This window comes from Python bivittatus, unplaced genomic scaffold (genome assembly GCF_059951505.1).
Source record: "Python bivittatus isolate LINGU-HERP-01145 unplaced genomic scaffold, Pbiv_v1 ctg000430_np1212, whole genome shotgun sequence".
Classification (NCBI taxonomy): Eukaryota; Metazoa; Chordata; class Lepidosauria; order Squamata; family Pythonidae; genus Python; species Python bivittatus.
In genome coordinates this window covers 3,997,209-4,024,321 of record NW_028277071.1, presented here as the reverse complement: position 1 = coordinate 4,024,321, position 27,113 = coordinate 3,997,209, and the positions used below count along the sequence as shown (strand labels likewise).

The 27,113-nt window shown below is 40.3% G+C and overlaps 2 protein-coding genes across 2 annotated transcripts; both read right to left on the bottom strand.

Annotated features, from left to right (window-relative positions):
* Positions 1 to 13,778: 13,778 nt before the first annotated feature.
* Positions 13,779 to 20,713, bottom strand: LOC103050988 (vomeronasal type-2 receptor 26-like). Its single transcript, XM_088144033.1, has 4 exons — positions 20,570 to 20,713; positions 19,329 to 19,973; positions 15,167 to 15,293; positions 13,779 to 14,680 (listed from the first exon to the last, which is right to left on the bottom strand). Exons 1-4 carry the CDS (start codon positions 20,711 to 20,713, stop codon positions 13,779 to 13,781), a joined length of 1,818 nt encoding a protein of 605 aa, XP_088000159.1.
* Positions 20,714 to 24,931: 4,218 nt separating this feature from the next.
* On the bottom strand, positions 24,932 to 25,831 carry LOC148215287 (vomeronasal type-2 receptor 26-like). The gene has a single exon (XM_088144032.1). The coding sequence runs from the start codon at positions 25,829 to 25,831 to the stop codon at positions 24,932 to 24,934; it is 900 nt and encodes a 299-aa protein (XP_088000158.1).
* Positions 25,832 to 27,113: the final 1,282 nt, after the last annotated feature.

The following is a 27,113-nucleotide window of genomic DNA, read 5'->3' as shown; positions in this document are numbered from 1 at the left end:
TTCTGTTTGCTTTGTATAGTGATACCATATAGAAAAGCATAAATAAATGAATAAATAAATGAATGAATAAATAAATAAATAAATAAATAAATAAATAAATTGTGTGTGTGTGTGTGTCTGTGCGTGCGCAAATGGTTCAAATGCTTTCTCCCTTGCAATTTCTCTTACCTGTCTGGTTTGAAATCTTCCCTGCTGGACATGGAGTGCAATCATAGCAACAAAATGGTTTCCCATCAATTTTGGTCTTTCTGTAACCAGAATGGCATTTATCACTGCACAGGGAAAGAGGTTGCACCTTCCACAAGTGAAAGAAGAAGATGGTAAGCCATTCAGAAAACAAGCTTTCGAGATGGGTTGCAGTGAGGGTTGAAACTGGGCCCACCAACAGCCCAAAACCCTGAGATGCACAGGAGAAAACATTGACAACTGGATTCACTTGTGTGACATGAAGAGACAAAGGTGAGGAAGGCAACAGGGAGAATGGAAATTGTGCACGCCCTCTGAACTATCTATCAGCAATATTCAAGAAAGCTTCTGCCCTTTTAAGAGCATACCTGGCTATAAGAATACAGCCTTGTCTAAAGCTGTGCCTAGAACTAGTCAAAGCAGTAGCAGAAAGCACATCTCTGAGGCAAACTCAAATTCTGACCAATCCAGGGGATAAAATCTCTTCTTTTCATGTACATGAAGTCATAAACTAAGAATCCTTTAGAGCATGAGTAGAGAATGCCATCTCTCCCTTCACTCCCCCCCTCCCACATTTATTTAGGATTAATTTTGCCTTTTTTTTTTTGGTCATTTTAATATTTCCTGATATACTTTGGCCTACTAATTCTGTCTATGGATATGGAAATTTTTATTTCTTTATTTCTTTGATTTCTATAGCAGCCCATTGCAATGAGTGACTCTGGGTGGCTTTTAAAGGGGTGAGTACAAACAGCACCCTTAAAGCCATCCCATTCTTTGTTAAAAATGCAGAAATGGGCACAGACATAAATCTGTGATAATTTTCAGAAGTCAAAATACCTACAGAAATGGCTGCTTTTGCCCTTTATGCTTAAGGAAATGATGTAGTATTGTTTGATTTATTAGGTTCCAGATGTGACAAGGGAGGAATACTGAAAGCGGACCTGAGCGGTTTGTTCACTTTATAAATTTACAACCAAGCAATATTGCAGAATATTACAGAGATAGATGGAGTATAAAGGGCATAAGGAATCTTTATTGTGTTCTAGAATCTGGAATTTGAGGAGGCTATTTTTGAAATATTCTCCAGCAAAGAACATTTGAAATGTTCTCCAACAGGTCAGGCTCTCCTACAACGTTTACAGGAGAAAAGGGATAGAGAAGTAATGTACTAGATTTTTTCCAGGTGTTTTTTTTTAAGCCTTAGGTCAAAATTTGATTGAAAACAAAAAACTAAAAGTGTTACTTGATGAGAAACAACGCTATTTCTTTCCATGAAGATCCAGCTACATTGCAACACTGGGAAAAGAATTAAACTAGACATCAAATGATAGGAGCTCTACCTGATTGAACCAACTGGGCCAGACAATGTCATCATCAGAAACAGACAGCTGCTTGCCAGGAGGTGCCCACGGGTCGATCGTTCCAACTTTGACTCTAGCAAAGGATTGGTTTGGAAATGTAACCCAGTTCATAATATCAAATCCCACAAGGAATTCCTGATTTGAGTCAAAAGAAATCCTTTCCCCAGCACTGTTATTAAATGATACACTTCTCAGAAAGTGGTGGAGCTAAATACAAGACAGGGAAAAAAGGTCATATGATGGAAACCAACTTCTTCATATCAGAGTCTATAATTATGTGGGCTGATATGATGTATGATATGTAACGAGGTTTCTGTGTGTGTGTGTGTGTGTGTGTGTGTGTTTAAAGGAATCTTATAATGCAATTAACAGAAATGTTCAGTGGAAGATCAATATTGCCACATTCTCTATAATGATTAACTGTATATGTGCCTGAAATATTGTACAATTTATGCCTGAAACTAGAAGTAGTTTTTAGCTTGTAGTATGAGAAGAAGAAGAAGAAGAAGAAGAAGAAGAAGAAGAAGAAGAAGAAGAAGAAGAAGAAGAAGAAGAAGAAGAAGAAGGAGGAGGAGGAGGAGGAGGAGGAGGAGGAGGAGGAGGAGGAGGAGGAGGAGGAGGAGGAGGAGGAGGGCAGGGGGAGGGGGAAGGGGAAGGGGAAGGGGAGGGGGAGGGGGAGGGGGAGGGGGAAGAAGAGAAGAAGAGAGAGAGAGGAAAAAAGAAAAAGAAGAAAAAAGAGAGAGAGAGAGAGAGAACATGGCCATACCAGAGTGTTGTATTTGTATTATAACCAAGAAATCTAATTTAAATATATATACTGGTTGCATCACAGCCTTTGAAAATGAAAACAGAAGGAAATAGCAATACATTAATCTTTCTTCCAACCCAGTGAAATTGGGAGGTTGAATTGTTCCCATATTCCTTGACCAAAACTCGGGTATTGGGTAACAAGATAAATTCAAAACTAGCTACATCGGGATTTAAAAGGTTCAGCAGGAGCAAAACAAGGTTGCATTCATTTATGCTCCATTAGTGCAGGGAGAACTTCAAGACTAATATACATCAAAGCAAAGAAGATGTACAATCACCCTTATCCAGGTATAGCCAGACATAGGTGATCCTGGACAATGGAACATAAAAAGCTATAACTCATTGGTTTCATGGAAACAATCACATCAACTCTAGAATAAATGTGTCTAGAATAAACTGGATGTGGATGCTATGAGCACTACAGAGCTAACAGGAGAGATGTCTCTCCTTATTCAGTGATAAGAACACCCACAATGCCCAGCACGCATAGTCATATTCTTTCTGCCTGGAAATACATGGAATTGTGGTCCATTCCCTCTGGCAGGGACCAGTTTCAGGAAGGGTGGATGTTCCACATTATCCTTCTCAAGGGCTTACCTTCCATGGCAGATTCTGTCTCTGCTTCAGTCCTTGATTGCTTACAGATGAATACAGGGCATGCAAAGCATGTGCCACAGCATAGATAGCATTGTAGATACTGTAGCTGTGGGCAGTTATTCCCATTTCAAACACAGTCATTGGGAGGTTCTCCAGTTTCTCCTCCCCAGTGCAGATCATCTCATCCTCTCTTTCTTGCATGGAGGTTGGGAGCAAACAATCAAATGTCTCCTGCCAGAATTGGGTTAGAAACCCATCTTCCTTATCTAAAGTGGGGTTCCTCATCTGAACAAAATTCTGGAATCCCAGAACCTCCTTTGTATGAATTGCAAGGGATATAACCCCATGGATGATATCAATATCCCAATTTCTTTGAAGGAGAACAGATGAGAAATCAGTATCGGCCGACATAATCCAGAGCTTTGTGTCATGTGATACATCCTCGAATTCTGAAAGTTTAAGCAAAACCCTTAAATTAAGAAGACTTTGAAATTCACTATGAAAGAATACCACTTTTGTTCTGCTGTTGAAGGCACGCGTTAATATTCGCTTGGTCTCATCCACTTTTTCAGAGTTGCCGCTGAAATATCCACTAGGCATTTCTTCAACAAACTCAAAGCAGATACCCCTTTTGGAAAACATGGGAAGCACTTTCCGAAAGAGCACTTCTGCAGTGTTGCCAATGTTAACGTAAAACACTCCTATCCACGTCCAACCAAAATGCAACAAGAGCTGGAGAGTCGCACGACACTGACGCTCGGCATTGGGGAACATCCAGTGGAAAAAACGGGCTTGCCCTTGGAGATCTGTCTCTGCAGCAGAGTTGTATGCAAACTGAAGAAAAGGGAGGGGACAAGAAAGGCTAAGACCTACAGGAAATCAAGATCATGGTTTGTATTGTGCAAGTATTCTCTTGCCACTTGAAGATTTCTCTACCTAAATAGAATGTAGGTTGAGTAACCCAGATTTTTCTCCTAAGAGGTTTGCTCTGTAAATCTTTATGAATACGCATTTTTCGTAAGGAAGTAATTACAATGGAAGTAGAAGAGCAAGGGTTTAAGGACACTGCTTACCTGCGCAAGCTTGTGGTAGGTCAAGATTTTTGCCATGTCAAGAAGTTGCATTGAATTTGGTCCTGTAATAGCTGCTACCAGCTCATTCTGGAAATGACATTTATAGTTAGGGATAAATCGGTTTGATGTAGAGACAAGGTCCATTGCAGCAGCATAAGTATATCTTTCAGTGAAAAGGTTATCATTGATGTTGAAGCCTAGAGTCGCATTGGGTAACATCTTTGGATTTCTATTGATCTCCTTTACAGCAAAAGCCAAGGCTAAAATATGTTGGTAGGTCTGAGTCAATAATCTGAAATGAAATTAACAAATCATAACTACCATCAGGGAGACATGTGACATCATGAGTAGAACATGTATTTCCTAATAAAATCATCCTTTAATAGTTGTAGGGCAAAGAGAGAGGGCATGGAACTTCTCCAAACTGAAGTGCTATGTAGCTATTGTTACACATTCTCTATTAATTAATCTGCATGCTATCAAACATTAGGATAGCAGAATGAATGATGCAACCATCAGAAAAGATGGGGATTTTTACATGAAATACTGATTTGTGCATTGCATAAACTTTGGATAGTAAGTAAGAGTGGCAGATAATTTTAGAAGAACATGAACAACGCGGTGTCAGACAGTTTGTACATATCAAGCTCCTTACACTTCTCCAACAATAAAGTCCTGAAAGCTATAGCTTGTGAAGGTGATCTCTGTTACAGCAAGGAAAGCTTGAGAAATGACACCACCAATAATGAAGTCTCCTGGTTGATAATATTGAGGAAGATGCTGCTTTAGCTCATCATGTGTGCATTTTATAAAGCGAACTTTGCCAACACTTTCAGGAAAGAAGACCATTAGCAACATTAAAAATATTGCAATCCTATATACAATCATTTCTGTAACTTTCTCAAGCTCCAAACAGGCAGCAAAGATTACACTGTCATACCCTAAGGGGATAGAACAGCATGTCTCTGTTTTGCCCCAACTCTGAACGTCACTGGTTGTATTTAAAGCTTCTATCCGTCTTGATCAATAGCTCCTTGTTACTGGCAATGAGCCTGCAAGGGGATGGAAAAGCAATGGAGAAATCCCAGGTAATGTGATTAGTTGTCCTGTAATTGAGATTAGCATTTTTGTAATTGGGGAGAAGAAAATATGTTTACTGCTTCAGATCCATTCTTGGGCATATTCACAAGAGACAGAAGTAAACACGAAGCTGTCATTTCCTACAAATTTTCTATGTAACTTTGAACAAAGAATTTTTTTCTCACTTGGTGCTCTTGCTTTGATTTGATGATCAAAGAATATTTGAATCACCCAATTAAAAGTATGTTGACTTAAAGTGAGGACTTGGAAGGGAGAAATTAGAACAGGATGGCTGCTAAACAAACTCAATCAAAACCAACCTGCAGATTCAACAGTTTTTCAGCTGTTTCTGAGGTTCTGATAGATAATGTAGAAGGTTGCAACTTTACCTTTAGATATGGAGAATGATACAGGGAGGTTAATTAATCAGAGTTGCTCTCTGAAACTGAGATAAATAGGTAATCCATAGATGTTACTCAACTCACTAAACACTCATCCTATTCAAAATTTTTTGGAGTGTAAAGCTTAAGTTGCTTCACTTTCTCATTTACCACTTCTTGAATGTGGTGAGGCACCCACCTTAACTTGTCTTCTTCTTGCATAGTGAAATGTTCCTGTGGTGAAGGTAACCCTTGCTATCCTTTCATGTCAGCAGGACTTAGACATTCTACTGGAGCCAAAGCATTGAGATTTATTGCTAGAGATTCTAGCAGTGCTGAAGACAAGAACTCCCCTCTGACATTGACAGAACTAGACAGTTAACAGGACCCTGTGCCCTGCTGCACCCGCTGCCAGTAACTTTGACACAGATGTTACTGTATGTCATTTGATTCTAGCCAGACTGAATATTTAAAATGGTTGGGAATCAACCAGTCAGAGGATTATAATTTAAAGACACATATTGTAAGTTTATTTTAAGTGAGATGATGTAGTGTCCTCATGTGGACTCCATTTCATCTTTTTATGCAAGACTTTATTATTATACTGTTAAGAAGCATGTATGTCTCAGATCTATTTATGAATCCATCCTACCATTGGTTTTTTGTGGTTTGCAGGGAAGAGGGATGTCAACTTTTGTTGGTGTTCAGCTAAAGCTTGGAAAGGCTTCAAATGTGGTTCAGGCAAAGGAGTCAAAGAGCCTTTGTAGAAGAGCTATTCAATATACCTCCTAAGCATTATTTTTGCAACCTTCTATCTTACATTAAATCACAAGAGAGAAAGAAGTTTAAAGTGAAAATGATTTGTTCATAGATTCCTCTTTTTCCAGTAGAAATAGGACTGCTCAGTTGTGAAAAGTTGTACATGCTTAGGAAAATGGGTGTTTATAATTAATGTCTATCTGCTGAAGGATATCCAATATATTTCAGCATATCTCTTACCTGTCTGATTTGAGATTTTTCTCAGAGGACATGGAACACAGTCATACCAGCCAAATGGTTTTCCTTCTAATTGGTTCTTCCTGTAACTAGAAGGGCAGTTATTACAGACAGTCCTTCATAATAAATATTCGTTCGGCGACCATTTGAAATTATGAGAGTGCTGAAAAAATAGACTTAGGACCTGTGCCCAAAGTTACAGCCATCGGAGTGCCCCCACGGTCTTGTGATCAAAATTTGGGCACTTGGCAGCCCACCCATACTCACAACCCAAGAGGCACTTAAACTCCCACCAGCTATCTATCTCCCCCCCCCCCATCTATGCCCTCTTGAGTTAGGGTTGTGCTCTGCCCTGTGCTCTGCCACCCCAGCTGACCTTTGCTGTGTTCTTGCTCCAAAAGTTTCCTTTACCAACAGCTCCTGGGCAGGGCAGGGCTGGACTGGGCTTTTGCTGTGCACTGCCAAATGATTAAATTAAATGGGCTGGGCCAGATGATGTTGTCCTCTGAAATGGTCAGCAGTTGATGTGAGAGTCCTTCTGCATCTATAGTTCCAACTTTAAAAAAGGACTAGTTTGGGAATGTCACCCAATTTATTATATCATATCCTCCTACAAATGCACCATTTTCACCAAAGGAAATCTTGTCTCCAGCAGTGGTATTAAATGTTCCACACCTCAGAAACTGGAGAAGCTGTAGAGAAAGGAGGAAAAGACTGTGAAAGAGATGAGAATGTATATCTTTTTATGGTAGCCTATATTTAATACCTTGTAAAACCTTTTTCTGGGATAATATCTTTCAATCTAACAATTAGGAAAATGCAGAGATTTGCCTATTATATAGAAGAAGGAGAAGGAGAAAAAGATTTAAAGGAATGCTTAAATTACAAGGCGATAGATCTAATGCCACATGCCACCAAATTACTGCTGAAAATTCTGCAGAAGAGATTACAGCCTATATAGAGAGGGAATATTCAGGCTTCAGAAAGAACAGAGGAACACAAGGCCATATAGCTAATATTAAGTGGACAGTGGAAACTGCAAGATGATGCACAAAAGATCTCTACTTCTGTTTTACAACTCCAAAGTTTTTGACAGTATTAATCATTCAAGACTTTAGAAGATTCTCAAAGTAATGAATATACCCAAATATCTCATTCTTTTCAGAAGAAATCTCTACATTACCCAGGAAACCACAGTGAGAACATAATTTGGTAATACTGAATGGCTTACCATCAGAAAAGAAGTTACATAAAACTACATCTTATTAACACCCCTCCTCAGTCTATGTACTGCATACTACATAAGGGCCACAGTTCTGGAAGAACTAAAGGTGAGTTTCAAAATAGTGGAAGGATTGTTAATTACCTGAGATATGTGAAGGAAATTACCTTGGCTGCAGGACCTGAAGAAAACCTAAGAACAATCATTTTAAACAGAGAATGAAAGGCATGGCTGTATCTAAACATAAAAAAACCAAAGATGATGTCAACTGAAAAACTCCAATAATTTAAGATCAACCTGGAGACAATAGAAATTTCTCCAGGCCCCAGAATTAATCAAGATAGCAGTTGTGCAGAAGAGATTTGGAAAAGGATAAAAATGGACAAAAAAACAAACATGGGGGAGGGGTAGGTAAATTCAAGAAAATCCAAAACATTCCAGTCAAGACAAAATGTAGGAATGGTCAGCTCAATAGCATTCCTTGTCATGACATGCCAATGGGAGGGGTTGATTCTTGTTAAGGATGAGAGAAAAAAATATGGTCTCCTCTGAGCTATGGGGCTTAGAGAAACTTGTTTGCATTCCTTGGGCAGCCAAGAGAACCATTCAGTATTGGAGAAAATTAAGGCAGAGTGCTGATTGGAAGTAAGAATCATAATACAAAAACTGCAATACTTTGGACACATCAAGAAGATTGATTGATGTATCTATGGAAAAATATACATATACAGTCAGGTCCAGAAATATTGGGACATCGACACAATTCTAACATCTTTGGCTCTATACACCACCACAATGGATTTGGAATGAAACAAACACAATGTGTGTTAACTGCAGACTGTCAGCTTTAATTTGAGGGTATGTACATCCAACTTAGGTGAACGGTGTAGGAATTACAACAGTTTGCATATGTGCCTCCCACTTGTTAAGGGACCAAAAGTAATGGGACAGAATAATAATCATAAATCAAACTTTCCCTTTTTAATACTTGGTTGCAAATCTGTTGCAGTCAATCACAGCCTGAAGTCTGGAACGCATAGACATCACCAGACGCTGGGTTTCATCCCTGGTGATGCTCTGCCAGGCCTCTACTGCAACTGTCTTCAGTTCCTGCTTGTTCTTGGGGCATTTTCCCTTCACTTTTGTCTTTAGCAAGTGAAATGCATGCTCAATGGGATTCAGGTCAGGTGATTGACTTGGCCATTCCATAACATCCCACTTCCGTCCCTTCAAAAACTCTTTGGTTGCTTTTGCAGTATGCTTTGGGTCATTGTCCATCTGTACTGTGAAGCGCCGTCCAATGAGTTCTGCAGCATTTGGCTGAATGTGAGCAGATAATATTGCCCGAAACACTGCAGAATTCATCCTGCTGCTTTTGTCAGCAGTCACATCATCAATAAATACAAGAGGACCAGTTCCATTGGCAGCCATACATGCCCACGCCATGACACTACCACCACCATGCTTCACTGATGAGGTGGTATGCTTAGGATCATGAGCAGTTCCTTTCCTTCTCCATACTCTTCTCTTCCCATCACTCTGGTACAAGTTGATCTTGGTCTCATCTGTTCATAGGATGTTGTTCCAGAACTGTGAAGGCTTTTTTAGATGTCGTTTGGCAAACTCTAATCTGGCCTTCCTGTTTTTGAGGCTCACCAATGGTTTACATCTTGTGGTGAACCCTCTGTATTCACTCTGGTGAAGTCTTTTGATTGTTGACTTTGACACACATACACCTACCTCCTGGAGAGTGTTCTTGATCTGGCCAACTGTTGTGAAGGGTGTTTTCTTCACCAGGGAACGAATTCTTCGGTCATCCACCACAGTTGTTTTCTGTTGTCTCCCGGGTCTTTTGGTGTTGCTGAGCTCACCGGTGCGTTCCTTCTTTTTGAGAATGTTCCAAACAGTTATTTTGGCCATGCCTAATGTTCTTGCTATCTCTCTGATGGGTTTGTTTTGTTTCTTCAGCCTAATGATGGCTTGCTTCACTGATAGTGACAGCTCTTTGGATCTCATCTTGAGAGTTGACAGCAACAGATTCCAAATGCAAATAGCACACTTGAAATGAACTCTGGGCCTTTTATCTGCACATTGTAATTGGGGTACTGAGGGGATATCACACACCTGGCCATGGAACAGCTGAGAAGCCAATTGTCCCATTACTTTTGGTCCCTTAACAAGTGGGAGGCACATATGCAAACTGTTGTAATTCCTACACCGTTCACCTGAGTTGGATGTACATACCCTCAAATTAAAGCTGACAGTCTGCAGTTAACGCACATTGTGTTTGTTTCATTCCAAATCCATTGTGGTGGTGTATAGAGCCAAAGATGTTAGAATTGTGTCGATGTCCCAATATTTCTGGACCTGACTGTATATTAGTAGACAAAGTACAGTATATTAGTAGACAAAGACCAGAAGACAGTGGTAGTGATAGATGTAGCAGTGCCAAGTGACAGCAACATCAGGAAGAAGGAGCATGAGAAGCTGGAGAAGTACCAGGGCCTGAAGGAGGAAATAGAGAGGATGTGGAAAGTCAAGGCCAAAGTGGTCCCAGTGGTGGTAGGAGCACTCGGGGCTATGACTCCTAAGCTGGGAGAGTGGCTTGAACAGATCCTAGGAACAACATCCGAGCTCTCTGTCCAGAAAAGTGCAGTGCTAGGAACAGCTAAGATACTGCACAGAACCCTCAAACTCCCAGACCTCTGGTAGACGACCTGAGATTGAGGAAGACACATAGCACCCATAGGGGTAAGAGGGGAATTTTTATATATATACAGTATAATGTTGGGCAAGATGGACAGGAGAAGAAGAGGCCAGCTATGCATGAGGTGGATAGAGAGCAACCTGGAAGTTACAGGAATGTACCTGTGAAAACAGCTTGCAGAACTTCTACTCAAATAGCCTCCAGTTGGCTACAACTCGATGGAACATCAGAACAAAGCAGTCCTTCCCATAACTGGGAAAACTAAATGTATAGATATTTATTTTAGTCAGTTATAGTTAATTTGAACAACCCAGAGCAATAGGAAAATGCAGAAATTTTTCACCTTCAGTCCAGCTTATGTATTTATAAGGAACTTGTACAGCTGCTGGATCAAATCTCATAGATCAGAAAATCTGGGTAAAAGTGAGACAGGATTCATTCCCACATTCCCAAGTCTAAAATGAACTAAAATGAAATGTTCATTTAAATAATGAACAAATGAAATGTTCATTTAAATAAATAAATACATAAATACATAAATACATAAATACATAAATACATAAATACATAAATACATAAATACATAAATACATAAATACATAAATACATAAATACATAAATACATAAATACATAAATGCAAGCAAGCAGCTTTACTATTCTTCCAAAGGTAGAGGAGATAATAGAAGAGAATATATGTAGCTCAGGGTTGAATTATGGTGTCCTTGGTCCTCTCTAAGATTGGTTCTTCCCTTGCAGATAACCCAACTAGGTAACTCCATCAGTATAAGTGAGTATGGGGTTTGCTTCCTATTGATAAATAGTAGTTTGCCCCTCCTGTGTTGGTGGTGGTTTGGTTTTCTCCTTGACAGTTCCTTGATTAGGGTATTGTTTATGCTTGATTGTTTGTCTGCTGTTAATCCCTGCTTATCTGGGTGTAGCCTGCCTGACAGGATATGTTTTGGCCCATTTGTTTCTTTCTTAGTTTTTTTATTGTGATTTATTTCTATGTCTCTGTCAATGGCTGATTTGTATGAATGCCATCAGCTTGTAAACTGTATTTACAATGATGGGGCCTAGTTGGGTAATGAAACGTCTGCAAGCAAACAACCAAGCTCAGAGAGCACCAAGGACTGCATACAGGAGACAGATGGATAAGAGGTTACTGTACTTTAATGTAATAAGGGAAAATAATACAAAACCAGCTCAGAGTAAATGTTTACACAATTGGCATTATACTGACGGATAACTGGAAGCTCAAATATTTCCAGAAATGAAATCCAAAATGCTAATTCAGAGTAGACAGAAGAAACAGCATGGGACAGCCCAATCTAACCCTTTCCTCTGCACATATGCATGAGGCAGGAACCCCAGAAAAACTGAGTCAGAACAGAGATTAGTTCTTCTCATGGGAAAAAAAAAAAGAGCTATGGGCTCAAATATCTGGCAAGGATCAGTTAAACAAGAATTATTTACAACCTATGCTGTTCCATCAACAGTTATGGTGGGAGGTCCTGCAGTACTCCACTCAAGAGATTACCTTCCATGATTTTCATGCAAGAAGTTTCCACATCAGCACTGATCCTGGCTTGTGTCAGGAGGAATATGGGGCATGCAAAGCATGTGCAACAGCATAGACAGCATTGTAGACACAGTAACTGTGGGTAGTCATGCTTGCTTCAAAAGGAATTACTGGGAGACTCTCCAGCTTCTTCTCTTCAGTACAAATGTTCATCTCCACTGTCTCAGTGGTAAAGTTTGGAAGCAGAGTATTAAATGCTACCAAATAGCTTTCAAGAAGTCATCTCCATTATGCCAAAGAGGGTTCCTCATTTGAACAAACTTCTGAAATCCTGACACTTCAGTAGATTGGGGTGCCAAATATATAGCACCATGGAGGAAATTAATATTCCAGCTGCTTTGAAACAAAGCAGATGTGAAGTCCACATCAGCTTTCATCATCCAGATCTTGTTTTGTTTTTGTTTTCTTTTTTCTTTATGCTACATTATCAAAGCCTGAGTGTTTGAGTATCACCAACAAAAATGTTATACTCTGAAAGTCTCCATGAGAGATCACTGTATTAGCTGTGCTGTTCAAGGCCAGGCTTATTTTTGCAAGGGTAGCTTCCCAAACCACATCAATTTCTCTTATCCTCCCACCAGGAAACTTTTCAATGAAGTCAAAATAGATGCCATGCTGTGAATAGAAGGGCAATACTTTCTGGAGCGATAAATCTGTTTGAGTGCCAATACCCATATAAAAAACTCCAATTCATATTCATTTGAAATGTAGTAATAGCTGGAGAATCCCATGATACTGATAATCAAAATTTGGAGACATCCAGTAGAAATAAACTGGTTGATTGGGACTATTGGTCTCTGGACCAGAAGTATAGGCAAGGTAAGCGAATTCAAGAGTAATAGAAGGACAGCAAGAGAACAGAAGAGTTAGTTCCACAAGAAATTATGGTTTAGCCTTCTTTCTTTTTCAGTACATCACTTTATATATTATGTTGGTTGCATGAGGCTTTCTTCCCAAGGTCACGCACAGAGGTTTCCTTGCAGGACCAGGGGAAGAAGGCCTCGCATGACCAGCAGCTGCCTCGTGAAGGGCCTAGCCAGGCGCGCTTGTCAGCAGCTGGAGCAAGAAGACAGTGAAAGACACTGCAGGGAGGCAAGGGTGGCTGGAGCTGGGCTGAGTCAGGCTGGTGTGGCTGCAGTTTCCAGGGGTAGCTGTGGCTCTGCACTTCTTGCAGCTGCAGAGCCATGCAGTTATGGGGCTGTTTGCCACCCTGCAAGGCAAGGTGCATATAAATAAAAAGGGCAGATATGGGGGGTGGGATAGGCAGTTGTGGAGAGTTGAAGGGGAGACAGTCCCCTACCTTGGAAGAACCGAGGATCAGAGTTTGGGGGAACTAAGCTGGGAATGGCTTAAACCTATTATCCCTTCTTCCTTTTAACCATTCTAGCACCGCATTCACAAAACCCACTTAACATGGTTAATGAAGTTAGCTGTTATTTAACTTTAAATAATTCATTGACAAAAGGAGTTAAAATTAAACACACAAACACACGCACCAAGAAATAAAACAATGAGTTTAACAGCTAACAAGCTTAGTATATTGTGAAAATGCAGCTTCTAAGCCTACAATGGATTCTAAGTGTTCCATAAATAGAACCAATGAGGGCAAACCCCAGTGCATACACGTTTATCTTTTAGGCTTGTATTATTTTATTATTTCAAATATCATGAAAATAGAGCATGTCAGATGTCAATTTCCAATGTGCTGCCTCTACAAATTCAGCTCATAATTATAATCCCACTTTAGACAAAGATTGCCCAATTGCCCCTCCCAAAATGTGGTTTAACAAATTCTCTTTATTAGATGATCCCTTTTGTTCAGGTGAGGCCTCACCATGATGATGTAGCATTTGGGGAAAAAGACACAAGTCAGGAGCCCAGCACTGGAGGCCAAGATGGAGAAGATCTCCACAGCCACCATGTACTTCCCCTTGGTGCTCATGTAGGCAGGGACAAAGGACAGCCACACACTGCAAAATACCAGCATGCTGAATGTGATAGATTTGGTTTCCTGGAAGGTGTCTGGTAACTTCCTGGCCAGGAAAGCTGCAATAAAGCTGACAAGAGCCAGGAAGCCCATAAAAGACAAGACACAACAAAACATGACAACTGATCCTTCGTTGCATTCCACAACGATTTCAGAGATGAAGGAATGCATGTCAAAGTCCAGGAAGGGGGGTGAGATTCCCAGCCACACAGTACAAAGGAGACTTTGAATAAGGGAACAGGAAAGTACAATGGAAAAGGCCAGTCTTTTCCCCACCCATGTCCTCATCCTTGATCCTGGCTTGGTGGCCATGAAAGCCAGAACCACAGTGATAGTTTTGGCCAGCATACAGGAAACAGCCAGTGAGAAGATGATGCCAAAAGCAAGTTGTCGAAGGAGACAAGTCATCTTCATTGGTCGACCAATGAAAAGCAGAGAACAAAGGAAGGAGAAGAGGAGGGAGATGAGGAGGGTGTAGGAGAGGCTGCGGTTGTTGGCCTTGACAATGGGAGTGTTGTGGTACTTCAGGAAGATGCCTAGTAGAGAAATGGTGGTCAAAGAAAGGATAATGGCCACTGTCATTAAGCTGCTTCCTAACATTTCTTCATAAGAGAGGTATGTTATGTACTTGAGAAGGCAGAAATCCTGGTTATGGTTTGGATACTGATCTTCTGGGCATTGGAAACATTTGTCCATATCTGGAAAAGCAAACAGAAGTAGAAAGTCAAGAGATGGTTGAGAGGCCAATAATCTGAGAAGATAAAAGACATATATGATAAAAGTATCTTTTTAAATTTTGGCCTAGTGTCCTCCTGTGGACTTCATTTCTGCTTGGATTATGATAATGGACAAATGTTCATTTTATTTTTTGCAAATATTTCTTTTAAGAAATAAATATCTCAAAGATATTTATGAAACCATCCTACACTATATAAAAAATATGCTTGTCAACTTTTTTGCAAATTCACCCAAAGCTTGGAAGGACTTCCAAGATGCTTTTAAGGCAGAAGACCCCAAAAAACCTTAATATAAGATGTATTCACTATTCCTGTAACCACTATTTGCAGGCTCATAGAGTCCAGTAAAAGTGTGTAATTTGTTGTGGAATGTTATACAAGTTTAGGAAATTCAGTGCAATGTCTAAATGATGAAGAACATCCACTATGTTTCATAACATCTCTTACCTGTCTGATTGGTGATCTTTCCCTGTGGACATGGAAGGCAGTCATAGCAGCAAAATGCTTCTCCTTCTTTTGGGGTCTTTCGGTACCCTGAAGGGCAATAATCATTACACAGGGAGAGAGGTGATACCTGCTCATAAAAGAAATAAAAGTATGTTAACGTATTGGAAATAATATTCACAGATTGTGACTGTAACATGTTGAGATTGTGGTGCACCCTCCAATGTTTCCTGACTCAGCTGAAATGGCACGCAGAAACTGGAATACTTCCAGGCCCATGATTCATAAAAGTGATGTGATCAGGCCAAGAGGAAGATGGACTGAGATTCCTTGTTACTCCATGAGTCACCTGGATGTTTCAGCTGTTGCCTGCAGTGGTCCTGTTAGCACACCCATATATTTTATGAGAATAGTCATGTGACAATATACGAAATAAATACATGTTTTGATTGGTCTGATTTGCTCAGCTCTTGGTCAGTTGTACTCAACAGAAAAGAATGCAGTTGTGTTAGGTGAACATCCTTGGAATATTGGGTAAAGTAATAAATCAGTATTGACATGAGATGGTTTCTACCTGATTGAACCAGGTGGGCCAGATGATGTCATCCTCTGAAATGGTCAGCATCTGATGTGAGAGTCCTTCTGGATCGATGGTTCCAACCTTAACTCTAAGGAAGGACTGGTTTGGGAACGTGACCCAGTTTATTATATTGAATCCTCCTACAAATTCTCCATTTTGGTCAAAGGAAATCTTGTCCCCAGCACTGTTATTAAATGAGATGCCTCTCAGAAAATGATGAAGCTGAACAGCAAGGATGAAAAAGTTGGGAAAGAGATAAAAGCATGGTATGATGGTTTATTGTTAATACTTTGCAAAATGTTTATGTTACCAATATGATAAATGCCAGAAAATATCAGATAAAATTGCTTGGGTTCGCCCTGCATTGGACTCCAGCCTTAAGGCAGAACCAGTGGAGGTTGCGGGGGCTGGGTCTTGTTCAGTTCTCCAGAAGGAGTTTGATACTGTTGAACCTGAGGCAGTGGACAGGGTTCTTGTAGTTGCTAATTCAGCCACTTCTGTGTTAGGTCCGTGCCCCTCCTGGCTTGTCAAGGCTGCCCAGGACAGACTTGTGATTGGGTCTGGGCGGTGCTTAATTCCTCCATGAGGGAGGGGATGGTCCCACTGGCTCTGAAGAAGGCAGTGGTGCACCCTCTCCTCAAAAGGCCATTGCTTGACCCAACTAGTCTAGACTGCTTTCATCCAATCTCCAACCTCCCCTTTTTAGGGAAGGTTGCAAAGAAAGTGATCGCAGGGCAGCTTCAAAAGACCCTGGATGAAGCAGATTATCTGGGCTCCTTTCAGTCAGGATTCAGGCCAGGACAGGACTGAGACAGCATTGGTCACACTCTTTGATGACCAAAAACAACAGGGATACAGTCCAACCAAGTTCAGTTCTTTCATTGCTTACACTATATATACACGATTGCCGGACTAAATCTATGCTAACCTTGGGAGTTTCTAGGGAGTGATTCGCCTATGTCTGTTCCTTTTCCCATGCTGATGCTCTGGACTGTGTTGCCTCTTGTCTCCCTCCCCCCATTTCTTCCGGCAATGCACTCCCTCCTTCCTGAGAATCTGGCTGTCTACTGCATTCCTCACATGACCTCTGGAAGGAGGGGGATGGGGATAATGCATCCATCCTCACTCTCCTTCACCATTCAGCAACCTTTGATACCATCAATCATGGGATCCTACTGGACCAGCTTTGGGAGTTGCAGGTGGGTGGCACTGTGTTTTGCTGGTTCTCCTCCTTCCTCTGGGATCATTTCCAGTCAATGTTGATGGGGGGGAGGGTAGAAGTCCATGCCGGGGCCCCTACTTTGCAGGGTGCTGCAGGGCTCAGCCCTCTCTCTCCAATTCTTTAACATCTACATACATAGATGCTGGGTGAGGCAATTCAATGGTTTGCGGTGAGATATCACTATTCTGATGAGACCCAGTTTTATATCTCTACCCCAAGCTACCTGAGTGATGCAGTGGATGTTCTGTCACAGTGTTGGGAGGCTGTAGGAGTCTGGATGGGGCACAATGGGCTTCAGCTTAACCCAAGCAAGACAGAGTGTCTTTGGGTACTTGGGCTTTCCGGTCTCAAGGTTTTTCCACCTTTATTTCCGGATAGGATGGCATTACCCCAGATGCACCCAGTGCACACTGTAGGGGTAGTCTTGGACTCACAGCTCCTGCTGGAACAGCAGGTAGCAGCCATGGCTATGCGAGGTTCTGCGCACCTTTGGTTTGTGCACCAGTTGTGCCCATTCATGGACTATGAGGCTCCTCTCATAGCCTCTCATGCCCTCATGCCCTCCAGTCTGGTTTATTGCAGTGCTGTCTATATGAGGCTGCCCTAGAAGAGCATTTGGCAGGTTCAGCAGGTGCAGAAGGCATCTGCATGGGTAGCAAATTGTGTCGGATATTCAGCACATGTAGCACCACTAATTTGTGAGCTGCATATGCTTCCAGGGGCAATTCAAGGTTTGAATTGGGTACTTGGGCTTTCCGGTCTCTGCTTTGAAGACCTTCATGGCTTGGAACTGGGAGACTGTCTGCTCCCAGCTGTTTCCACTTGTCTGGTAGTCTGGGCGTGCTCCAGGTCCCATCAGCCAAGGAATGGAGTTGTGCCATTTCTGCCATCGCCCCACCCTCCAGAACATTCTCCCTCCAGGAATTAGAATGGCCTGACCCTGTTGGCCTTTCATAAGGCCTTAAAGACTTGGTTCTGTGGCAGAGCCTTCAATTTCAAGTGTGTTAAGGCTTCTGTTTCCTCATTAAATTACCATGTACGGTTATGACTTTTTACCGCTGCTATATATATTTCTTTTTTGTATTAAGCTTGCAATTGGTTTAAATTGATTTTATTATTGGAAGCCACCCAGAATCACTTGTTTGTATTGGGTGACCATAGAAATTAATTAATTACATAAATGAATGAATAAATTAATAAATAAATAAGAAAACAGATGCCCAGCACTATTACAGTACTTTAGAGTAAGACTGCATCATTGTCTTCATAGAAGTGGAACTTAATCTTCTTATCACTCTAAAAAAATGATTAATAACGTTTTGCCAACTTAATCTCTCAACAGATTTCCCACATATTATAAAATGTTTATTGACTTCTTATGGACAAAACCTTTCAATCTTCTACAAACCTAACTTGACTTACATAATATATTTAAAACCACTAAACCAGCTTGTGCCTGTATAAGGGTTTTTGAACAGTTACTAGATGGCTAAGGTTACTTTTTACGGAAAGATACCTTGAAAAATCTAAATTGTAACAGTTTAGGGTCAAAAAGAGGCTGGTATCATTTTCAGCACACACACACACACACACACACACACACACACACATCTGTCAGACATCATACTCAGGAAGTCATAGATCTAGTTGGTACGATTTTATAAGGGGATACTTTTTGAAAAACTGAAAATGTTTTAATCACAGGATCAATATGAAAATAAGAGAGGATGCATTCCCCTGCACAATTTCTTCTTGGTGAAAAATAGTACAAACAAAAAACCAAATAAAGATCTGCAATGAATATTAGCCATTCTTACAAACATAATGGGACAAGATAACCTTTATGGGACAAGCAGTGGTAACAGCTAGGAACTGGAACTGGAATTGTAGGAAGGAGGATGAGGATGTGGATGTGGATGTGGATGAGAAGAAGAAGAAGAAGAAGAAGAAGAAGAAGAAGAAGAAGAAGAAGAAGAAGAAGAAGAAGAAGAAGAAGAAGAAGAAGAAGAAGAAGAAGAAGAAGAAGAAGAAGAAGAAGAAGAGGAGGAGGAGGAGGAGGAGGAGGAGGAGGAGGAGGAGGAGGAGGAGGAGGAGGAGGAGGAGGAGGAGTTGTTGTTAAATACATGTAGAACACAAAGCATAGGGCAGCTCAACCAACTTTTTGCTCTGCAAATATACTTGAGCCACAGATTTTAATATATACATCCAACATGAAGAAGACATTGGTTCTTCTTCATGGAAATATGAAGATCTCAGGTCATAAACATCTGACAGGGATCAGTTAAACGAAGCAGGTTTGCAATTTTGCTTTACATCAACAGAAATAGTGAGAAATCTTGCACTATTCCAAGAAGCTGATTTACCTTCCATGACTGCTGTTGAAGAAGTTTCCATGTTACCCCTGATCTTTGCTGGTTTATGGATGAATACAGGGCACACAAAGCATGTCCAACAGCATAGACAGCATTGTAGACACTGTAACTGTGCGCAGTCATCCTTGTTTCAAACACGGTTACAGGGAGAGTCTCCAGCTTCTCCTTGCCAGTGCAGACATTCCCTTCCTTTGTGTCACTTGTAGAGTTTGGAAGCAGACAATTAAAGACCTGCTGCCAAATTTCCTTCAGGAAGCCATCTCTTCTATGAAATAAAGGATTCCTCATTTCAACAAATTTCTGGAATCCTGACACTTCTTGTGAATGTATTGCCAGAGATACAGCACCATGGAGGAAATGAACACTCCAGCTTCTTTGAAATAGAAGTGATGAAAAGTCCACATCCGCTGTCATGATCCAGACTTTTGCTTTTTTTCCTGCCATATCATCACTTTCTGAAAGTTTGAATAAAAACCATAAAAATGCTGCACTCTGAAATTCTCCATGAAATATCACTGTATTAGCTGTGCTCTTCATGGCCAGGCTTGCTTTGGCCTGGGCTGTTTCCAAAAACAGTTCAGACTCACCTACTGTCCCACCAGGTAACTCTTCAATGAACGCTAAACAGATGCCATGCTGTGAAAAGAAAGGTAATACTTTCCGAAGTAATAATTCTGTTTGACTGCCAAAATTGATATAAAATATCCCCATCCATGTCCACTTGAAATATAGTAACATCTGGAGAATCCCATGATATTGATAATCAGCATTTGGGAACATCCAGTGGAAGGGAACTGCTTGATTTGGTCTATTCGCCTCTGGAGCAGAAGAATATGCAAGCTAATTGAATGCAATTGGAAAAGCAGAATGAAAGCGAGAAAACAGAAGGGTGGTTTCCAGAAAAAATGCATTCCCCCTGCCCCCAGTAAAACACTGCACACTTTTATTCCTATCATTCTGTTGCTTGAAATAGACTGGGATCATGTGGTCCTGATCTTAATAAAATTTTCACATTGAATGACCACTTTTTAATAGAGTTAGTTAGGGATATGTTAGTGTGAAGAAAAAAGGAATGTGTCATTTATCCAGTTTTCCTGGAGAAATAATAGAAGCCTACCAATACCTACCCCATAGATGTCAAAAACTTTCCTATCTAACAGGAAAGGGAATTGTGGACATTTTCCTCAATTTGTTTTTTCTTTTTTGCTGTTCATGAAAAAAAAAAAAAATACCTGTGCAATCTTATATTGACTCAGAATAGTTGCTATGTGAAGAAAATCATTGGAGTTAGGTCCTCCAATGACAGCTACCAGATTATTCTTGAAACCACATTTATAGTTTGGGATGAATCTGTCTGGTGTGGAGAGAAGTTCCATTGTAGCTGCATATGTAAATTTTGGATTAAAATAGTTGTTATAGATGTGGAAGCCAAGGGTGACATTGGTTAAGATCTGGGGATTTCCATTAATCTCCTTTACAGCAAATACGAGAGCCAAGATGTGTTGATAGGTCTGAGTTAGTAACCTGCAATTCAATTGAAAAATGCTAAATCCTTTCAATACAATTGATTGCTGAGAGACCCACTTGCAAGGTTAATAACTCTGGAGTTGATTACTGATTTTATATAAAATATATTGGAAATGTTTCCACATACACACTACCATTACTTTGGAAGGTAACAGCTAAATATTAAAAATACAATTCCACCGTTAACGCTACTTGTACAAAATTTGTTGTATAAATTTTCTCAGGAGATCCATGGTACCATTAATGCTAGCCATTTTTAAATTTTAATCATGTTCCTCATTCCCTAAAAAAAAAGGAGTTAATGTGAAGGCAGTTGTCTTTCTCTGCAAATTTCAGGAGTTCCAAGGGAGATTTTGTACAGATGAGAAATCCTTCTGGTTTTCCTAAAATAAAACACTTGATGATTTTTTCAGAGGTAGTATGAAATGGTTACCTTCGTAGATTTAAATAATTGTCAAGTTGGAAATTTCTGCTGGAAAGCTTTGTGTTGTAGTTAGTTTATATGTTTTCTTTTATCTGGTCATTGACTGAAATAAATATTACCTATCTATCACCTTTACCTCTTGGAAAGAAGACAGTGAAAGAGATTGGGCCTTTGGCTCTCTTGTCTTTCACAGAAAAATGATCCACATGTAAGATTTAAAATTGTTAAACAATTTTGACTTCTACAAGAACTGATATAGATATAGACGTGTGTGTCTTTTTCTGTAGATATGCCTCTGAATATTATTTCCAACAGTAATACTCAAGTTCCTCCTTCTCCTCCTCTATATTGGTGAAACAAGAAAGAAAACATCATTTGGCAGCAGAACTTCCCCACCCCACCCCATCTCACTCCCCCAAGAAAAAAAGAAGCAAATTGCACTTTCAACACTTCTGATGATTACCAAGACAGAGATACAATAGAGGTCTAAAGCATCCAACTCCTTACATAAATTCAACAAAAATGTCTTCAAAAGGGTGTCTTCTGAACATGATCATCTCTGAAACTACAAAGCTGTGAGAAATTATACCACCAAGAATCAAGTCCCCTGGTTCATGGTATTTGTGAACAAAGGGACTGGGGTCACTGCTAGCTCCTTTTGAAAAATTAACTTTGCAAATGCTCATAGGAAGCATTCCTAATGCCAACATCCCAACTGTAATATATGAAAATCTTTGTGCAAAAAAACTGTTCACTTCCCCCATGTTTGGAGGAGTATTCTCAACTCAACAGCCGGAATTCAGCTGGAAAGCCAAGAAGGTTGACAACAAACATCTACCTATTGACTTAAGTTCAAGAAGAATGTTTCAAGCATCATTTAGCCTTAAAGTGGCAGACTGGCAATGTCCCCTTGTCTTTTACAGGGAATTACCAAACTGAAAGAAAGACTAGGCAGATGATTAGCTCACCAGAGTTCTTTATTATTCAAAACAGCAAGGGAAAAAAAAATATATATGTTTTTCCTGGTATTGCATAGAGGTTTGTCAGCTTATTCCCAGGGTGCAAGGAGGCCAATTATTGTAATGACATATTCCAAAGGAGGTTTGGGGGAAAAAGTAATCAGAAGAGATGAGTAACTTCTGAAGAATGTTTTTCATAAGATTCACATTCAGTTGAAATCTGTGCATGCTCATGAGATGCTAAATGTCAGAGGGCGTAGAAGTTCAAGTTGGGTCCTATCTTCAGCACTCTTGCTTTGATAAATTTTATAGAGATTCCCAGAATATCTTCAAACTTTTCTGAATGTGCTATAAATGATGCAACTGGTCATGAAAAATAGGAAGTGGAGATATTCACCGAAGTGTACATGGATGTCCAAACCCCATGCATTTAGGGCTACCAGAATTGGTCTATGACAGGAATCTAGCACCACTTTTCTTCAGCAGATAGAAAAAGAGAGACAGTGTGTGAAACAAGCATCACAAATCCCTCTGGGTTAGTCAGAAGTAAAGTTTATTGGAAGCATTTGCAAAGGCTGCTGGACTTCATTGCAAATAAGAAGCCACACCCACATACACACTCCGGCATAATTATATACATTCCTGATCGCAAGTCCTTCCCCTTTTCCCCATTGGCTAAGGTACTCTGGGTGTACAGTCTTTCCGGCTGCTCTAGGATTTCTTCCTGGTCTCTCCCACCTCATCTATGGTAATTGCTCAAGGTTTCAGCTAATTGCATTATACTAATAAAGAATGCTCCAAATTAATTTGTATTTACATTGTCCCACACAAGGAGACAACTTCCTCTCCATCTGCCACTATTTGATAACCATAACCCTTAACACTACTTCCTTATCTCTCAAACAGCTGCACTCTTAGCATGCTCAAGCTATTATTTCTTTGTCAATAATAACATATTTTATCCATCTCTCACAACAGGGACCTCTAGAGAGGATCCATAGTCCTATCTGCTGACCATAAAGACTAAAATTGCACTAAGGAACAGATCTCTACTGATCCTCACCCCCTGAACCAAAGAAGAATGCCAGCTGTCTAGCATTAACAGTGGGCAACTGGCTCTGCTTTGCTCGGCTGGTGATGTGGCCATGATTTTCTGAATCTACTTGGTCTGTAGGGAAGAAAGGCTCATCATAAACTCTTCCAAAACCCTTTTGTGTTTTTCTTTTTCTTTTAAAGGGACTTAGATGCCTCAAGCATCATTGCCAGATAAACAACAATAATACAGGAAGCTTTTCTTCTTTCAGTATCTTGGAGTAGTATCCCAACTCTCTGGAATCTGCAAGGAACCATTTAGATCTATTTCTGAAAAGGAAAACAAGAATGCTAAGGACATTCTGGGCCTTTTTCGTACTGAAAGAAGCAACGTATGCTGCCTGCTGCCATCATCCTCTTCAAACCACAATCCATCTCCAAGATGCACATATATAACTCAAAGCCCTTAGATGTTGTTACATCCAGATTCCTTACAGTAATATTCTGAGTACTTTTTTGTCTTTTCCTTTTAAGTCAGTGTTGACTCCTGGCGACTGCCTGGACAAGTCCCTGCAGTTTCCCTGGAAAGATTTCAGAAGATTTTCAAGATTCCTAGTCCCGCCTTGGACGTGAAAGCAGCTGGGTGTCCTTGGGACAGTCCCTCTCTCTCAGCTGTAGGAAGAAGAAGGGAAGGACAAACCACTTTGGAAAAACCTTTCCAAGAAAATTGCAGTGAATTCCTAGGCAATCGCCATGAGACAAAAACTGACTTGAAGGCAACAACAACAACAACAACAACAACAACTCCTTCTTCCTTCCAGGGTCCACATCCAGCAGATGACAGTGTGTTCTGGGTTGAGCTTCTGTAGGGAGTGAGCTCTGTGAATCCCAGGGCTTAAAGGGCTTAAAGGGCTTTTTCTGGCTTTCTCCTTTTTAAGGAGAAAATAGCCAGAAAAAAGGAGAGTAGTTTTTCAAGTTATGTCAGGGCTCCTGTGCCTAGTTTAGGGGGTTAACCATCAACCCCCCCCCCCCAAAAGTGAGGTCTGAGAAGGCTGGCAATTTCTTTAAACTCTTCATTTTTAAAAGGCATTCTGATCTCTCTTTTGTGCAATCCAGCTGATTCTCCTTCACTTTCCTCATGATGCTCATGTGTGCAAACTACCTTTGGTAAATCTCCAGGTCTCCAAATTGAAGCTGAAAACTGAGATGTCTGTTTGCTTTTATCTTGAGTAGAAACCTGATTCTTATTTCTTTGCTCTCAACTGCTCTAGAGCTGCGTTCACTCATATATCATGGCTAAATGAATTAATCCATTACCTGAGGATTAGATAAGGAAATGGGGACCTCTCTATTATATAAGAACAAGACAATAACAAAGGGAATTTGAATCAAATGACACACCAAGCTCCAAAATAATGAAATTTAACAAGAAACAACCTTAATATCTTGTGAGATTGCAGCTGCTAGATGTACCATTGCTTTAGGCACTCACTGCAAAATTACTGTACAGAATGTCCTCCCCCAGCTCTCTTCTGTTATTTCAACCATGATGAAAATGGATTATGTGACCATTGAAGAATCTCTCAAAGTTGCTATCTCAAAAGAGCCACCTCACAATGCTCTTGACAAAAACAACACAAAGAAAAGATGGTTTAAATAATTCTCTTTATTAGATGCTCCTTTTTGTTCAGGTCAGGCCTCACCATGATGATGTAGCACTTGGGGAAAAAGACACAAGCCAGGAGTCCACCACTGGAGGCCAAGATGGAGAAGACTTCCACAGCCACCATGTACTTCCCCTTGGTGCTCATGTAGGCAGGGACAAAGGACAGCCACACACTGCAAAACACCAACATGCTGAACGTGATGGATTTGGTTTCTTGGAAGCTGTCTGGTAACTTCCTGGCCAGGAAAGCTACAATAAAACTGACAAGAGCCAGGAAGCCCATAAAAGACAAGACACAATAAAACATGACAACTGACCCTTCATTGCATTCCACAATGATTTCTGAAATGAAAGAGTGCCTATCAAAGTCTGGGAAAGGGGGTGAGCTTGCCAGCCACACACTACAAAGAAGAATTTGAATAAGGGAGCAAGAGAGAACAATGGAAAGGGCTAGCCTTGTCCCAACCCATGTCCTCAAACGAGATCCTGGCTGAGTGGCCATGAAAGCTACAACTACAGTGATGGTTTTGGCCAAGATACAAGAAACAGCCAGTGAGAAGATGATGCCAAAAGCAGGTTGTCGAAGGAAACAAGTCATCTTCACGGGTCGACCAATGAAAAGCAGAGAACAAAGGAAGGAGAAGAGGAGGGAGATGAGGAGGGTGTAGGAGAGGCTGCGGTTGTTGGCCTTGACAATGGGAGTGTTGTGGTACTTCAGGAAGATGCCTAATACAGAAATGGTGGTCAAAGAAAGGATAATGGCCACTGTCAGCAAGCTGCTTCCTAACATTTCTTCATAAGAGAGGTAAGAGATGTACTTGAGAAGGCAGAAATCCTGGTTATGGTTTGGATACTGATCTTCTGGGCACTGGAAGCATTTGTCCATATCTGAAAAAGCAAACAGAAGTAGAAAGTCAAGAGATAGTTGAGAGGCCAATAATCTGAGAAGATAAGAGACATATATTATAAAATTATGTTTTAAAAAATGACATAGTATCCTCATGTGGATTTCGTTTCTGCTTGGATTATGATAATGGACAAATGTCCATTTTATTTTTTGCAAACATTTCTTTCAAAAAATAAATATCTCAAAGATATTTATGAAACCATCCTACAGTATATATATAAAAATGCTTATCAACTTTTTTTTCAAATTCAGCTAAAGCTTGGAAGGATTTCCAAGATGCCTTTAAGGCAGAAGACCCAAAAAAACCTTAATATAAGATGTATTCACTATTCCTGTAACCACTATTTGCAGGCTCATAGAGTCCAGTAAAAGTGTGTAATTTGTTGTGGAATGTTATACAAGTTTAGGAAATTCAGTGCAATGTCTAAATGATGAAGAACATCCACTATGTTTCATAACATCTCTTACCTGTCTGATTGGTGATCTTTCCCTGTGGACATCGAAGGCAGTCATAGCAGCAAAATAGTTCTCCTTCTTTTGGGGTCTTTCGGTACCCTGAAGGACAATAATCATTACACAGGGAGAGAGGTGATACCTGCCCATGGGGAAAAAAAAAAAAAGTATGTTAACATAGTGGAAATAACATTCAGAGATTGTGGTTGCAACATGTTGAGATTTTGGTGCTGAAGAGCACCTTCCCCTATTCCCTGACTCAGCTGAAATGGCACAGAGACACATAAATAATTCTGGGCCCATGATTGATAACAGTGTTGTGATCAGGCCAAGAGGAAGATGCCCTCAGATTCTTTGTTACTCCATGCATCACCTGGATGTTTCAGCAGTTGCATGCAATATATTTTATGAGAATAGTCACTTGACAATATACGAAATAAATACATGTTCTAATTGGTCTGATTTGCTCAGCTTTTGGTAAGTTTTTTTTTTTTTAAGATAAAAATACTCAACAGAAAAGAATGCAACTGTGTTAGCTTGAGGTGAACATCCTTGGAATATTGGATAAAGTAGTAAATCAGTATTGACATGAGATGGTTTCTACCTGGTTGAACCAGGTGGGCCAGATGATGTCATCCTCTGAAATGGTCAGCATCTGATGTGAAAGTCCTTCTGGATCGATGGTTCCAACCTTAACTCTAAGGAAGGACTGGTTTGGGAATGTGACCCAGTTTATAATATTAAATCCTCCTACAAATTCTCCATTTTGGTCAAAGGAAATCTTGTCCCCAGCACTGTTATTAAATGA